Raw genomic sequence first — 15,212 nt, forward strand, 5'->3', positions numbered from 1 at the left:
TTCACACACAGCAAACTTTATTATTCATACCAGGTTTGTCAGTTCTCAGAACGTGGGCACCAAACACAGCTTTGCACTGAAACCACAGACAGCAAGTAACAAGGCACAGTCAGCAGGAGTGGCCAGTGCACTTTATTTGATTTCCTTCTGCTGCCACAGGAGCCGCGTGCGCCGGGCGGGGGTCCGAGCTGGACTCCACGAAGGGACGTCAGGCGCACGTGGGCCTGACGCGGCCCCGGGTCCCGGCCCAGCCTCGGTGTTGGCGGGGGCTCCCCCGGGCGCGAGGCAGAAGTGTGAGGGGGGCGGTTTCCCAGGAGCCCCTGCCCGATGCCCGGCTCCACCGGGATGCAGTAGCACCTGGTCCTGGGCCCACAGGGGCAGCTCCGCCCAGGGAGGGCGCTGGGGCCTCTGACTCAGCATCCATGGGACTGGAGCGCCGTCCTGATGCCCGCAGCCAGGGCTTGCGGCGTGGGGCTCTCTGCGGTGCAGCTCACGGGCAGGCCCTGCGCGGCCAGGGCGTGGGCTGTGGTGGGCCCAATGGCCACGAACTGCAGGGAGAAGACAGAGGGGCCTCAGTGCACCCGCAGGGGGCGATGGGATCAGGGCCTGTTGCCTCCTGTCTGTTAGGACATCACTCCTCACGTGAGAGCTTATAAATGAGATGACACCTCCTGATGTGAACCCAGCTCTGCCGCCTGCAAAAAGCCTCCGTCTCTTGACAGCCTCACCATCGGCCTGAGCAAGCTCTCGCTAGCCCTGCGGCCCGGGCTTGGTGGGGTGGGGGGGGGGGCGGGCAGGAGAGGCCTGGAATCAATCAGCGCCTGCCACGGCGGGGCCGGGTGGAGCACTGAACACAGTCTGAAAGGGGCTCTGCGTGCAGCATGGGGTGGTGGCTGGGCCCTAGGAAAGCAGAGCGGTCAGGACCAGGGCCCGGAGCCAGAGGGTCGGGTTCACATCGCAGCTGCACAGGACGGTGGCCTCAGCAAGTGACCTGCCCTCTCTGGGCCTCCGTCCCCTCCTCCGTGAAGCAGAAAGGTTAAGAGATTTCCTCCTCAGGCTGCTCTGAGGATTAGCTGAGCAATGCGTGTAACCACCCGCATGGCCCCATGCCTGGCACAGGCAAACGCCCAGTGACCGTCAGCGGCTGCTACCTGTAGGACCATCGTTATCCCAGATTAGGAGCTCCAACGGCCTGGGCCTCGTCAGCAGGACGCCCCTCTCCAGACAAGCTCGTGTCTGAAGGTCCCGTCCAGAGCCTCACTTTGTGCTGAACAGGATTTTTCGCTGTGACTCTGGCCCTCGCTAGCTGTCATTACAAATCACTTAGCCTTTTTGATCCTCGGTTTCCTCATCTGTGAAAGGGGCACAATTACCCTGCCTCTCAGTTGCCAGCGCAGGGGTGAACTGAGAAGATCGACAGCTTCTGGCAGAGAACGTGCTCATCCCCACGCCCCTCTGGACTAACACCGTGGACATGGACCCGCCTGGGAGTGGTCTGTGAAGGTGAGCCCCCCGACAATGGCAGCCCCTGCCCAGCACCCCCCTCCCCACCCCCCCAGGCAGGCTGGCGGTAGTGTGAACAAGATACCGCCCTTGCACAACCTCAGGACGCTGTGGCCTGACACTCCTCCCCAGCGCGTGTGGGAATGAGGGGAAGGAGGCTGCTGTCTCACAGAAGCTCGGGCTCCTGTAGCTCCCACGCTCCCCCCCATGAAGCAGCTACCCCTCAAGAAACTCCCTGAGGAAAAAAAATGAAGCTGGACCCCTACCTCACATCATAAACAAAAATTAACTCCAAATGGATCAAAGACCTAAAGGTAAGAGCTAAAACCATAAAACTAGAAGAAAACATAGGAGTGAATCTTCAATGACCTTGCATTAGGCAATGTTTTCTTAGATACATGATGAAAAGCACAAATAATAAAATAAAAACTAGATAAAGAAAACTTTTGTGCTTCAAAGAACACCGTTAAAAAAGTGAAAAGACAACTCACAGAATGGGAGAATGTTTCTGCAAATCACATACCTGATAAGGGACTTGTATCCAGAAAACAAGAACTCTTACAACTGAACAAAAAGGCAACCTAGTTAAAAAGTGGCAAGGATGTGAGTAGACATTTCTCTAAAGAAGATATAAAAATGGCCAACAGCACATGAAAAGATGCTCAACATCACTAGCCATTAGGGGAATCCAAACCAAAACCACAACAAGAAACTCCTTCTGGTATATTCATAGAAGGGACTGTTACCTGGCAATACAGAGGAAGGAAGTACTGACACATGACGGTATGGGTAAATCCTGAAACCATTATGCCAACTGAAAAAAGCCAGTCTCAAAAGGCTACGTATGGTATGATTCCATTTATATGAAAAGTCCAGAATAGGTAGATCTGCAGAGACAGAGATTGGATTAGTGGTTGCTAGGGGGTTGGGGAGTGACTCTAATGGACATGCGGTTTCTTTCGTGGCTCTGAAATGTTCTGCACCGAGAGGGTGATGGTGGCGCGCCTCTGTGAATTTACTAAAAACCACTGAATTGTACACTTTAAAAGGGTACATATGTAATTCATAGAAAGTGAGTTTTATCGTATGTGAATTATATCTCAATAAAGCTATTTTTTAGGGAATTCCCTGGTGGTCCAGTGGTTAGGACTCTGCGCTCCCACTGCTGAGGGCCCAGGTTCGCCCCCTGGTTGGGGAACTAAAATCCCACAAAGCCCTGCAGCACGGCCAAAAAAAAAAAAGGCTGTTTTTAAAAAAGAAACATTAAAAAAGAAAGAAAGGTGGTCTTTTCTCCATTGTATATTCTTGCCTCCTTTATCAAAGATAAGGTGACCATATGTGCGTGGGTTTATCTCTGGGCTTTCTATCCTGTTCCATGGATCGATAGTTCTGTTTTTGTGCCAGTACCATACTGTCTTGATTACTGTAGCTTGGGGGAAAACTGGACAGCTACATGTAAAAGAATGAAATTAGAACACTCCCTAACACCATACACAAATATAAACTCAAAATGGATTAAAGACCTAAATGTAAGGCCAGACACTATAAAACTCTTAGAGGAAAACATAGGCAGAACACTGTTATCACATAAATCACAGCAAGATCCTTTTTGACCCACCTCCTAGAGAAATGGAAATAAAAACAAAAATAAACAAATGGGACCTAATAAAACTTAAAAGCTTTTGCACAGCAAAGGAAACCATAAACAAGACGAAAAGACAACCCTCAGAATGGGAGAAAATATTTGCAAATGAAGCAACTGACAAAGGATTAATCTCCAAAATTTATAAGCAGCTCATGAAGCTCAATATCAAAAAAACAAACCACACAATCCAAAAACGGGCAGAAGACCTAAATAGACATTTCTCCGGAGAAGACATACAGATGGCCAACAAACACATGAAAGGATGCTCAACGTCACTAATCATTAGAGAAATGCAAATCAAACTACAATGAGGTATCACCTCACACCAGTCAGAATGGCCATCGTCAAAAAATCTACAAACAATAAATGCTGGAGAGGGTGTGGAGAAAAGGGAACCCTCTTGCACTGTTGGTGGGAATGTAAACTGATACAGCCACTATGGAGAACAGTATGGAGGCTCCTTAAAAAACTAAAAATAGAATTACCATATGACCCAGCAATCCCACTACTGGGCATATACCCTGAAAAAACCATAATTCAAAAAGAGTCATGTACCACAGTGTTCACTGCAGCTCTAATTACAATAGCCAGGACATGGAAGCAACCTAAGTGTCCATCAACAGATGAATGGATAAAGAAGATGTGGCACATATATACAATGGAATATTACTCAGCCATAGAAAGAAACGAAATTGAGTTATTTGTGGTGAGGTGGATGGACCTAGAGTCTGTCATACAGAGTGAAGTCAGAAAGAGAAAAACAAATACCATATGCTACCACATATATATGGAATCTAAAAAAAAAAAAAAAAAAGGTTCTGAAGAACCTAGGGGCAGGACAGGAATAAAGATGCAGATGTAGAGAATGGACTTGAGGACACGGGGAGGGGGAAGGGTAAGCTGGGATAAGGTGAGAGAGTGGCATGAACATATATACACTACCAAATGTAAAACAGATAGCTAGTGGGAAGCAGCTGCATAGCACAGGGAGATCAGCTTGGTGCTCTGTGACCACCTAGAGGGGTGGGATAGGGAGGGTGGGAGGGAGAAGATATGGGGACATATGTATATATAGCTGATTCACTTTGTTATACAGCAGAAACTAACACAACAATGTAAAGAAATTATACTCCAATAAAGATGTTTAAAAAAAAAAAGGAAAGAAAGAAAGAAAGGAAAGAAAGAAGGGAAGGGAAGGGAAGGAAGGGGAGGGGAGGGGAGGGAGGGAGGGGAGGGAGGGGAGGGGAGGGGAGGGGAGGGGAGGGAGGGGAGGGGAGGGAGGGGAGGGGAAGGAAGGGAAGGGAAGGGAAGGAAGAAAGAAGGAAGGAAGGAAGGAAGGAGGAAGGAAGGAAGGAAGGAGGAAAGAAACTCCCTGAGATTGGGAACCAGCAAACAGCAGACATAATTTCAGGAGAAGCAGCTTGGTCACAAAATGACTTTTCCCCGTGAGCCTTTTATTCCCTCTGAAATCGTCTGGTCACAGGAGAGAGGGCGTCTGGAGAGCTCCGCTCTCGGACTCACCACCACGGGCCTGGCTGGGCCCATGGAGCCTGCCTGCAGGGCTGGACCCAGGCTGCAGACAGTGTCCCTGAGCAGTGCCCCCGATAGCTCAGTGCTGATGCCCGTGCTCCGTCCTTGGGCACTGACCGGAGTGAGCGTGCCAGCCAGGGTGGAGGGAGGGGCCGGCAGTGTGTATACTACTGAGACAGTCCTGACCGCCCCCCAGGGGTGCTGTGAGCTGCACCTGTCATGAAAGGTAAGGGCCTTCACTCCTGGCTGTGTGAGTGCCCGCAATGCTAGCGGCCTGTCCTGGGCACTCCCAGTCATACCCACGCCCCCTCCTCAGTCCCCCTTGAGCCCTTTAAGAACATCCCCATCACAGGCACCACAGCGCTGTGACTACTTGTAGACTCCTAACAAACAGTCCCTAAAGGTGCGAATGGAAATCCTTTGAATTAAAAGACGTGAAAAGGGGAATCACTTTTAGAACAATTTCAAGACGGTTAGATGGGGAAAAAGGGAAAGGATGCTAATACCTGTGCCAGGCCCTGAGCTAAGGACTTTGCCTGAATTCTTCCATCTAATCCTGAGAATAACCTATCAGGGAAGACCATACACATGTCTATAAAAGCCACAAAGGGATAATTATCCTCATGCTACAAATGAGGAGACAGGCTCAGAGAGGTTAAGCAACTAGTCCAAGAGCACCAGCCAGGAAGTGGCACTGCTGAGCTGCAAGCGGGGCCTGGGACTCCTAAAGCCTGGCCTTTTTTTATTTTTTTGGCCATTCCGTGCAGCATGTGGAACTTCCCGGACCAGGGATGGAACTCGAGCCCTCTGCAATGGAAGTGCAGAGTGTTAACCAGTGGACCACCAGGGTAGTCCAGCCCTGCCTTTTCTACAGAGCTTCCATCAGGGCGTCTGTGAGGGCAGGAGTGCTTTGACTTCACATGGAAACTCTAGGCTAGTTAGTAAAAGTTAAAAAAAAAAAAAAAGAGCATCTGAAAAAGATCAAAAGCCCACTGAATACCTCACCTTAATCTGGTCAATGTTGTCACCAGATAACTCTTGAATATGCTTGAGACTGTGTGTCAGGCCAGAGGGACTGAAAAACGTGATGCTGGCGGGAATGCCCTGCAGGCAGAGAGAACAAGGTCAATCCCTTGCCTTGGGGCCGAGCTCCTCTACCCGTCACCATCAGCCCCCAGAGCCCCAGGAAGCAGCCACAGGCAGCCCAGGTACATTCACAGCAGGAGGGTCCCCACTGATGCTGGCATTCTGGGCTCCACGGAGGCGGAGTTCAGGTCGGGAACTGTTTAGAGAGGGGTGCGATGGGAGAGGCTGGGTGCTGTTCCTTGGTCGCTCTGCAGGCCCCCAGATCAGAGGACACAGGCACCGTGGACCCAGCGCCCAGGAGAGTGGACAATGCCTCTAGCTTGTGTGGTCAAAGCACGCTGATCAAGTAAGGCAGCAGCCCCGCTCCCCATCAATGCCCCATCCCTTCCGGAAATGGAGCAGACAGCAGACAGACTGGCCCACTTGGCCTTTCTGAAAGCTTTGGTTTGTGCTAACAGGGTCTCCGAGTACCAGCCAGGCATTCAGAAGCCTGTCCTGGAGAGGAAGGGGAGGTGTCTTACTGGATACAGATGTGGAAAACCTCAATCAGCCCAAACAAGAGCCGTGCACCTTTCTGACTGAAGCCTCCAAAGGTTCCCGCGGCCTCCCAAATTCAATCCAGACTCCCCCGTGGGCCCTGAAGGCCTTCCCAGTGTGGGCCCAGCCCCTCTCCAGCCTCTGCCCTGCAGCTCCACCAGTGCCCCACACCATGAAGAATGACATCAAGCCACTGTTGACCCCAGGCTGTGCAAAGGGTTTTGTGTAAATTATCTCCTTTAATCCTTGTAAAAACCTTAGAGATAGGTCTATTCCGACTTCCCAGATACAGCGATGGAGCCAAAAGATGGCCTCCTCAAAGTGGCACAGCTGGGGATGGCAGAACCAGCGTCGGGAGGCCTGCGCCCCTCTGCCCTGCCCGCCCAGCTCCCTGGAAACCCCACACACCTGCTGGGAATAGTAGCTGTTGAGGTTCCCCTGGATCCCTGGGTGTGGGATCGTCTGGTAGACGGTTAAGCTCTCCACGGGAATCCCTGGACACAATCGGGACACAAGCCAGAAGACAGACTTCACTGCCCCAGGAACACACTGCGGGGCACAGGTAGTGGAGACCGCCCGGTGCTGCAGGACCCTCCCGGAAGAAGCCGCCGGGAGCTGAGAGGTGTGGGCTCAGTGCGAGCAGACTCGGCCGGCCCTCTGCACCCTGCTTAACACTGCGGAGTGGCTCACGCGGTAGAGGAGGCTGAGATGGCAGAAGAAGGATGAGGATCCCGAAAACTCGGCCTTCCTTCATACCACGGACGCCTTTTGTTCCCGTGTTTGTGTGGGTTGCCCGCGGGATTGGCCCGGGACGCTCCCCCACGGATGCTGTCCGTGTGGAATCCCACACTGAGGGCCAGGGCTGCAGGCAGAGCTTGGAGGGAGTTTTACCAGCCTGCGGGCTGAAGCCACGAGCCTACTAGGGCCTGGACACCTTGGTCCCTGGCACCTTGGGATGGAGCCCGGGGGGATGGACTTGGAGCGATCCTAGGTTGGCTGGGCTGGTGGACGCTGCTTTGAGTGTGTGATGAGATCAGCTCCACGCTTGGACTGGTTTCCACACGTGCCCGCCCCAGGGTCGCCACCACGCCACTGCCCACCCGACCTCCCAGGGAAGGCCCCGTGCCCCTCTGCATGCTCCCAGCTGAGCTGAGCGGGTGGATGGGAGCGGATCTGAAGCAGGAGAGAGGACTGCACCCTGCACCTTCCGGCCTGGCCGGTCCATCCCAGGCCTGCTCTCCCTGTAGGTCCCCAGGGCTGACACTCCGCCACCGCGAAGGCTCTCGGTGGACCCCAGAGAGGAGGGGGAGTCACCTTTGTCCTTGAGCATTTTTGGCAGGATTTCTCTTTTGAGGGTTCCACAGGGAAACAGAAGAGGCAGTGCTGACGACTCCCCTGTGAATAAAGAGGCACTCTGTAGATGGAGACACAGCCCCGGGCCCTGCCCTGCGTCTTTGGTTCCAGGACCGTGAGCGGGAGGAAGCTCAGGGGGGTCACGTGGGCAACAGCGCTAGACTACTAACATCCGCAAGAGCCCGGGGCTGCTGTCACCCCTGCTCCCTAAGTCCCTCCCGTCGTGGTGGCTCCGGGCAGCCATCACCACTTAGAGTGCAGTGACCAGAGTCAGGTTAGAGGTCAGGCCTGGTGGTGGCCTTGGAGCAACCGTTTCTGCCTCTGGAGGAGCCCGGATGGGCCGGGAGGCGTTTGGAGCCTGGGCTCCCGCCACGAGGAGGCAGGAGACGGCAGCCGCTGCAGTGAAGCTGTAAGGACACTTCTCGGCCGCCAGGCCAGGAGCCCGAGGGCCGAGGGCTGGCCGCGCGGGGTCCCAGCCTCTTGTCCCTGCGCACATCTCCGCCCTGGGAGACTCAGCCGCAGGCCTTGCTCTGCAGAGCCGTGGAGACAGCGTGTGAGACACCACCTCCCAGCAAAACTGATGGGCGGTCAGATGGGAATCCTCCACACTGTGAGAACAAAGCACTTTAGTGGAGGCGACCGCTCTCCCCTTCCGTCTGTCCATCAGATGTAAGGAGCTGGAGCGAGTGCTGGTCAGGCACAAAGACGCATTTCCTCACATCTGGAAGATCTCTCTGAACACATCCCCTTTCGGTGCCTGCAATCAGAGGGGGGAACAAGCCAAGCTCTCCCCCTCCGGCACCATCTCCACGAAGGCCCAGCTAAACAACAGGAATGACTGTAGGCGTCCTTATTTCAAGTTGTCCAATAATTACAAACCAGCGAGTGTTTTATTTAAACGGCTCTGTAAGTACAGTACCGACATAAAAGAAAACAAGCAATTGGAAAACTTTTAAATATACTGTAGATAACAGATGTTCACCGCTTTCTCTTTTCCAGTGTGAGGAAATGTTTTCACGCAGTATAGATGCCATCCCTCATGACACACTTTCAAAGCCATGACCAGGTGCTATTCTGAACCAGAGCCCAGGTGTCCCTCCAGTGTGTGTGTGTCCGTGTGTGTGTTTGGTGGTGGGGTGTCCAGGAGCCTAGGGGCCAAAGCGGCTCCCACAGACCCTCCCCAGCACCTGCTGTGGGGCAGCTGTAGGACAGCAGCCAAACCAGGGGCCTACTTTTCCTGCAGCCTCAACCCCAGGGGTGTGCAAGGGGCTTCCGGAAGATTCCAGAATCGGCCCTTCACAGCCTTTCTTCTGCGGGTCCAGCAGAGCACTGAGCTGCTCATCTGTGTTCTCTGACTGCTGGTCACTACTAGGGAGATGGGGAGTTGGACGCACATCCTGGTGCAGGGCAGGCATCTTTTTCCCACTGCACCCCCAGTGCCCGGTGGAGAGGCAGGCCGAGCAGGACCAACCAGCTCAGCTGGCTTCATGGCAAAGCACCACCATAGCAGCACAAGGGAGGAAAACCTGAAAATGTCCTGGTTGAGACCTGCCGCAGGAGAGGAGAGACATCCCGTGACTGTACTTCCTGGGTGCTAACCTCCTCCAAGAAGCCAAAGCACTCCCGAACGGATTATGTCCTGAGCAAAACTCCTCACGGGACTCTTCCATGACTGAACAATGGAGCAGATTACTGGGTACATTTACGGGAAACAAACTCTGGTGGATGAGGACCTCTCTGGCCCATCTCATCACCATGTGAACTGACAGCATCTCCAAAAACGGCATAGCTCAACCACCCAACCCTTCCTCTTTGTCATAAGATCGTTTATGGAACATAAATGATTCATTATTTTAAAAAAATTTCCTTTTTGGGATGACCTCACTGCCTACTGATTTTTAACCCAAACAGGCCAAAGCTAAATAGGCCAATGTAAAAGCCGGTTGATTACACAGGGGTGAGAGGTGAGGTGTCCCCAGGACGACAGGGAGCGACAGGGGCCCGGCAGGGGTCTAACCCGACGCGGGATGGCGAACCACGGGGCTCAGACGCTCTGCTCCGCGTTCCTTTAACGGGAAGGGGGCCTGGCCCGCTGGGCTGTCGGGCTGAGGACAGCAGCTGTGTTGAAAGTCCTAAGAGGATGTTATGCAGCTGGAGCGGGAGCTCTGTACACAGTCACTGCTGGTGATTAAGAACTAGACTGAGCGCGTAAATGTCATTTCGCTGGAGGAGATGTGAGTGTCTGTAGAACTCTCACGCCCTCCAGGACTGCGATGACCGTGCCCTCTCAGGCCTGCTGTGAGGGAGGGTCCAGTTGTGCAGGCGGTGGGCACTTAACATAGGTAATTAGGACCACGAGACTGACTGGGCGACAGAAGGAGAGCCCAGCAAGTGGGCGAGGCTGCAGGGACAAGCCCTTGGTCAGCTCAGCGCAAGTCCAGGGGGACAGTTCAAATAACCCGCACAATCTGTCTGCCTCTGACACCCTCCCCCTCCTTCGCTCTCTCTCAAAATGTTGAAATGCTCTTCTACCTTGGACCACTTAACTTGTATTGATACTTCCTTTTCCCTTAGCGGAGATAGCCCAGGAGGGAAGAACCGTCTGTCAGAACGACGAGCTTTCAGATTAAATGAGCTAATAGCTTTAGGCGCTTATAACAGTGCCTGTGACAGAATAAATAAGTGTTTAAGTAAAATAAATAAGCAATAACTATGAACTGGCCTGTTTACTCCAAGCACTGGAAGTAGATTCTTGGCTTTTAAAGATCAAGCTTCAGAGCTGACTGGGGGAGAAAATCATTAACGCCTGGGGAGAACCGAGGAGAGCGTCCTGCCAGCGTCAGACGGACTCTCATGTGGATGCTATTCCAAGTGCGAACTGAAGACTCATTAGGACCCACGGGGTGGACACTGGCCGTGCCGTGTGGAGTCTGCCCTCCCGCCTGTCCCCTCCCAGCTCTGGGACCTTGGATGGTCACTCGGTCCCCGTAGCCTGGACAACAGCACCATTGAGAAGAGCGCTGGGTGATGCTGGGTGCCCCTAGGCTGCCCCTGTGGTGCCTGAGCCGCCAGTGACAGCTGAGCTGTGGCCTGTGCCTGGTGTGACGGGGGAGCCACGTTTTTATTTCGATTAATTTAAATTGATTTATATTTAAATAGGCACATGTGGCTCCTGGCTGCCATACTGGACTGTGCAGCCTGCAGTGGACGGTAGTGAGGACCAAATGAGGCGAGGCAGGGGGCGCGTCAGGAACACGCTGACCACCCAGGAACGTCTCGTCCTCGATGTTAACACAGCGCATACAGTGACCCAGGAAAGAGGAAATAAAATAGTTCTTAAAAGAAAAGGGGAGAAAGGAGAGCCAACTGGGAACCTGGGAAGTCCCTCTGCCATCCCCTGCCTGAGCTCCAGGGGGCCTGGTCCATGGGGAAGTGGAGGATGTGCGACTTTTTCAGGTCCAGCTCCTAGGGGTCAACAGAAACACACGAGCTTGAGAACCTTCACCAACAGCACTGGCTCGTGACAGGAAGGCCTCCTCAGACTTTAGAGATCGTTACCTGGAGAAGAAATGTTCTTACACACCACGCCCAGACACAAAACCACGCACCACGGTCCCAGAAGCCGTAAAAATTCCTGGTTAAGGTGTCCTGGCTCCCTGCCCACCCTGAAACCACCACCCCAGGGGCAGAGAAGACACCCCTCTCCTGGGACCACCTCAGAGCAAAACCTCAGGCGTCAGCAGCCAACCTGGCCCTGTCTTCTAGCTCAGCAAGCTCTAGAAAGGGTCTGCAAACCGCAAACCCAGGTCAGAACCCAGCCCATGGTCTACGGCTGCTCTCGTGCTACGACGGGCAGAGGATGTGGCCGCAAAGACGGCGTATCTGGCCCTCGCAGACAGTTCCACACCCCCTGACCCCGAGGAGCGAAGCTCTGATTCCCTCTCAGTGACAGAAGGCAAGCTGGTTCTGTGTCATCTTTCACGTGGGGGTCTGATGTCACACATCTCTCAGGGAGGGATCCAAGTGACAAGGACACAAGAGCATGTGTGTGCAGTTGGATCAGACGTGTAGGGGAGAGACTGGGACACACAACTTGGAGGTGGGGCTCCCCTGCAAGTACATATCGAGCCTCTCCGTCCTCTCTCTCGGAGAGTTCTGCTCCAAAAATCTTGGCCCATGTTTCGTCAGAAGCCGAAACGTTCATAATTAAAGCTTAATCCTTATTTAAACACAAGTATCCCCAGAACCCTTGCCATTTTAAGTCTCAGCCCATATGCTGCCCAGTGATGAGCTTATGGGGGGCTGAGTGGGCTCTTTAGGGGGAGCGGGCTTTGTGGGGGGGGAATTCGGACAGGGAAGAGACTCCTACCAGGAAGGCGGGGAGCCGGCAGACAGAGGGACGGTGCCGGCAGCTTCTGCTGCTTCCACTCCCCTTACAATCCCTGCAGAGGGTCTTGCTTCTGGTTTTGTCTCCAGCCCTTTTATTCTGTGTCACGTTCAAGTTGTCTCAAGTCCTTGGGTGGAGGGGGTGGAGGGCAGTAGGCTGGATCTCAGACCAGCACAGACAGATGCAGATACAAGGCAGCCACGGTCTTGGAGCGGCACACACCCATCAGCCACAGTATCAGCATCATCACCGAGGAGGTGGCCCTTTCCCGAGGCGCTGGTTGTGAGACCGACCAACAAAAATAAATGGGCTTCATTTGGGGCGACCTTGTTCTACTTACTAGAACAAATGTACTCTGCAAGCTTTTCTGCATTTCCACAGTTTTCTCCTTCTGTATGCAGGCCAATTTTATTCACTGGAAAACAACAACAACAAAATATATTTCTTTACATGGTTATTAAAGTCCTGTTCCTGTGTTGTTTTTAAAATGTGCAAGTACAAAGGCACATGCCTTACAAATGACATGGAGAAAGTCTCCCCTTGGAGGCTGGTGTAGGGAGACGAGAGGGAGCTGGGTCCCAGCCCTGCCCTCCCTAGACCTGTGGCTTTGGATGGTAAGGCATCATTATCAGCAACTTAGTTTCAAAAGGTTCAGGAAAAATTGTTCCTTGCCTTGTATTTATAACTTCTCTGTAAGTCTTCTTCGAAACAGCTTGGACAGATTTTACCAGCAAAGGGATTAGTGGGCCAAAGGGTACAACTATTTTGGCAAAGCTTTTGAATACATGCCAACCAAGTACTTCTCAAAAGATGTGAACCAAATTTCAATGCCATTTAGCAATATTTGAATACATTTGTTTCACCGCACCCTTATCAGCAGCATTATATAGTTAACTAATTAATTACTTTTTGTAAATTTAAAAAGGAAAAAAATCATGTTTTAAACTGAACTATAGTGTTCAATGAACAAAGCTAAGTCAGTGTGGAAGGAAACCTCCTCTTTTCCTTCTCTGCTCTCATCACCACACGTCTGCACTCTGGTTACCCAATGTGTGGGTTTTCCACACCAAGCAATTCTCCAGTTCTCAGCTAGGTGTCCTACAAGTGAACTCAAGTCTGACACTCTCTACTGGGAGGTAGCGTCAAATCCCGAGGATGGAAGGCTCAGTCCCACAAACTGCTCCCATCAGACCCAGCTCTCTGCTTGTGCTTCTGACTGACCAGCTCTAAATCGGAGGTTCTCACAACCCACTCCTTGGGTTGGATCATTTGCTAGAACAGCTCACAGAACTCAGGAAGATGGTTTACTAACTACTGCAGATTTATTACAAAGGATATTTCAAAGGGTGTAAATGAACAGCCAGATGGAAGAGGTGCAGCAGGCAGGTATGCAGGGAGGGCCTGAGCTTCCGTGCCCTCTCCTGGCTCCAGCCTCCCAGCACCCTCCGCATTACTGTCCTTCTGGATTTTTATGGCAGTTTCATACACAGCCATAATTGATTGATTAATTCAACCTCTGGCTGATGTCTTCTCCCTGGAAGTAGGAGGCAGGGAGGGCATGAGGCTGAAAGTTCCTACTCTAATCGGAGGATTGGTTCCCATGGCAACTAGCCTCCAATTTAAGGGGTTTTCCAAAAGTCACCCCATTAAAGTCATCTCAGGTGGAGTTGAAAGAGGTTTGTTATGAATAACAAAGTACACCTTATCTTTTTTTTTTTTTTTTGCGGTACGCGGGCCTCTCACTGTTGTGGCCTCTCCCGTCGCGGAGCACAGGCTCTGGACGCGCAGGCTCAGCAGCCATGGCTCACGGGCCCAGCCGCTCCGCGGCATGTGGGATCCTCCCGGACCGGGGCACGAACCCGTGTCCCCTGCATCGGCAGGCGGACTCTCAACCACTGCGCCACCAGGGAAGCCCCACCTTATCTTTTTTATCACTCAGGAAATTCCAAGGGTTTTAGGAGCTCTGTGCCAGGAACAGGGACAAAGACCAAATATATATTTCTTATTATAATCACAATATCACAGTCATTCTTTGGTGTTTTATTTGTACCTTGACTGCTTACCTAGAGAAGCAGTAGCATTTCCCACCACATACACTGACTTAGCATTCCATTTTTCTTGCAGAGACTTTCTCCAGACTGTAAAACATGAAATTTGATGTGAGTTGCAAATACCAAAGCGGCCATTTGGACTGCTGCCCAAGGCTGTTTGTTCATCCTAAAAACTTGTGAGCAAGGAAAATTATTAATAACCAAATAGAAAGAACAGCATCTCAAACTAAAATCCATTTTTATATTGTCCATATTCCGCAGGCAAAATTTTTAAAATCACTTTGGCAAATGTTTCAACATGCCTTCCTTATTGAAGGCATTAAGTATCAAATCACTTCCACAGTTGGCACTAGAAGGATTTTTAGTGCATACTAGTAAACATAACTTGAAGAATTAATTTGCATGGTAATATTAAAATTCAAAAATCTAGACTTTTTTCTGTTTTTTTTTGGCCGTGCTACGCAGCTTGCGGGATCTTAGCAAGGGACTGAACCCGGGGCCATGGCAGTGAAAGTGCTGAGTCCTAACCACTGGACAGCCAGGGATGTCCCCGCATAATCTAGACTTTTAAAGAAAAAATTACTGGTCGTGAAAAAGAGGCAACTTAAATGTCTAATAAAGCAATATGGCTGGTTTTATTCGGGATATAAATCTGAAAGCAGTCAAGAAACTGTCATCTCAGATGGGAAGGCTCATTTATCTATTAGGTCAAAGAAGAGAATAAATATCAGGTTCATAAACAAACACAATTTAATAGAGAACACTATCATCTGATGACAAAAAATAAACATCTTTAAATATGGATTAAAGAAAAACCAAGAGAAAGTGGATAGTATAAATGTATCACAAGGCCACTTGGCATTCAACATCCTTTTAGAAGATAAGGAAACACTGGTTCTTCCTTCCTAAGATCTGACTATGAGTGTAATTTTCCCTTAAATTCAATAGTGTTACTCTACCCTTTACACTCCCGTGAGAAATTCCCTTTTAAAAAGCGATAAAAGACTGAGTTTCACCTTCTTTCCTTTCCTACCCCACAAACGTAAATAATATTTATTTAAACATTATCTACAGCATGTGAACAAACCATTCTCCAAGCATCATAGCAGATATGAGTTGG

At 51.3% G+C, this 15,212-nt stretch overlaps 1 protein-coding gene across 2 annotated transcripts in view; it reads right to left on the minus strand.

Moving 5' to 3' along the window:
* Positions 1–15,212, minus strand: part of UROS (uroporphyrinogen III synthase) — a 34,030-nt gene continuing 18,818 nt past the window's right edge. For both annotated transcript variants that reach the window (XM_082673661.1, XM_082673660.1), the window contains 6 exons: positions 14,105–14,179; positions 12,382–12,456; positions 7,616–7,696; positions 6,710–6,795; positions 5,684–5,782; positions 1–548 (listed from right to left, as the gene is read on the minus strand). In XM_082673661.1, coding sequence (XP_082529787.1) covers positions 414–548; positions 5,684–5,782; positions 6,710–6,795; positions 7,616–7,696; positions 12,382–12,456; positions 14,105–14,179 — 551 coding nt within the window. In that variant the 3' untranslated portion in view covers positions 1–413. The remainder of the gene's footprint in view (positions 549–5,683; positions 5,783–6,709; positions 6,796–7,615; positions 7,697–12,381; positions 12,457–14,104; positions 14,180–15,212) is intronic.

This window comes from Grampus griseus (assembly GCF_964374135.1).
Source record: "Grampus griseus genome assembly, chromosome: 16".
NCBI classification, from domain to species: Eukaryota; Metazoa; Chordata; class Mammalia; order Artiodactyla; family Delphinidae; genus Grampus; species Grampus griseus.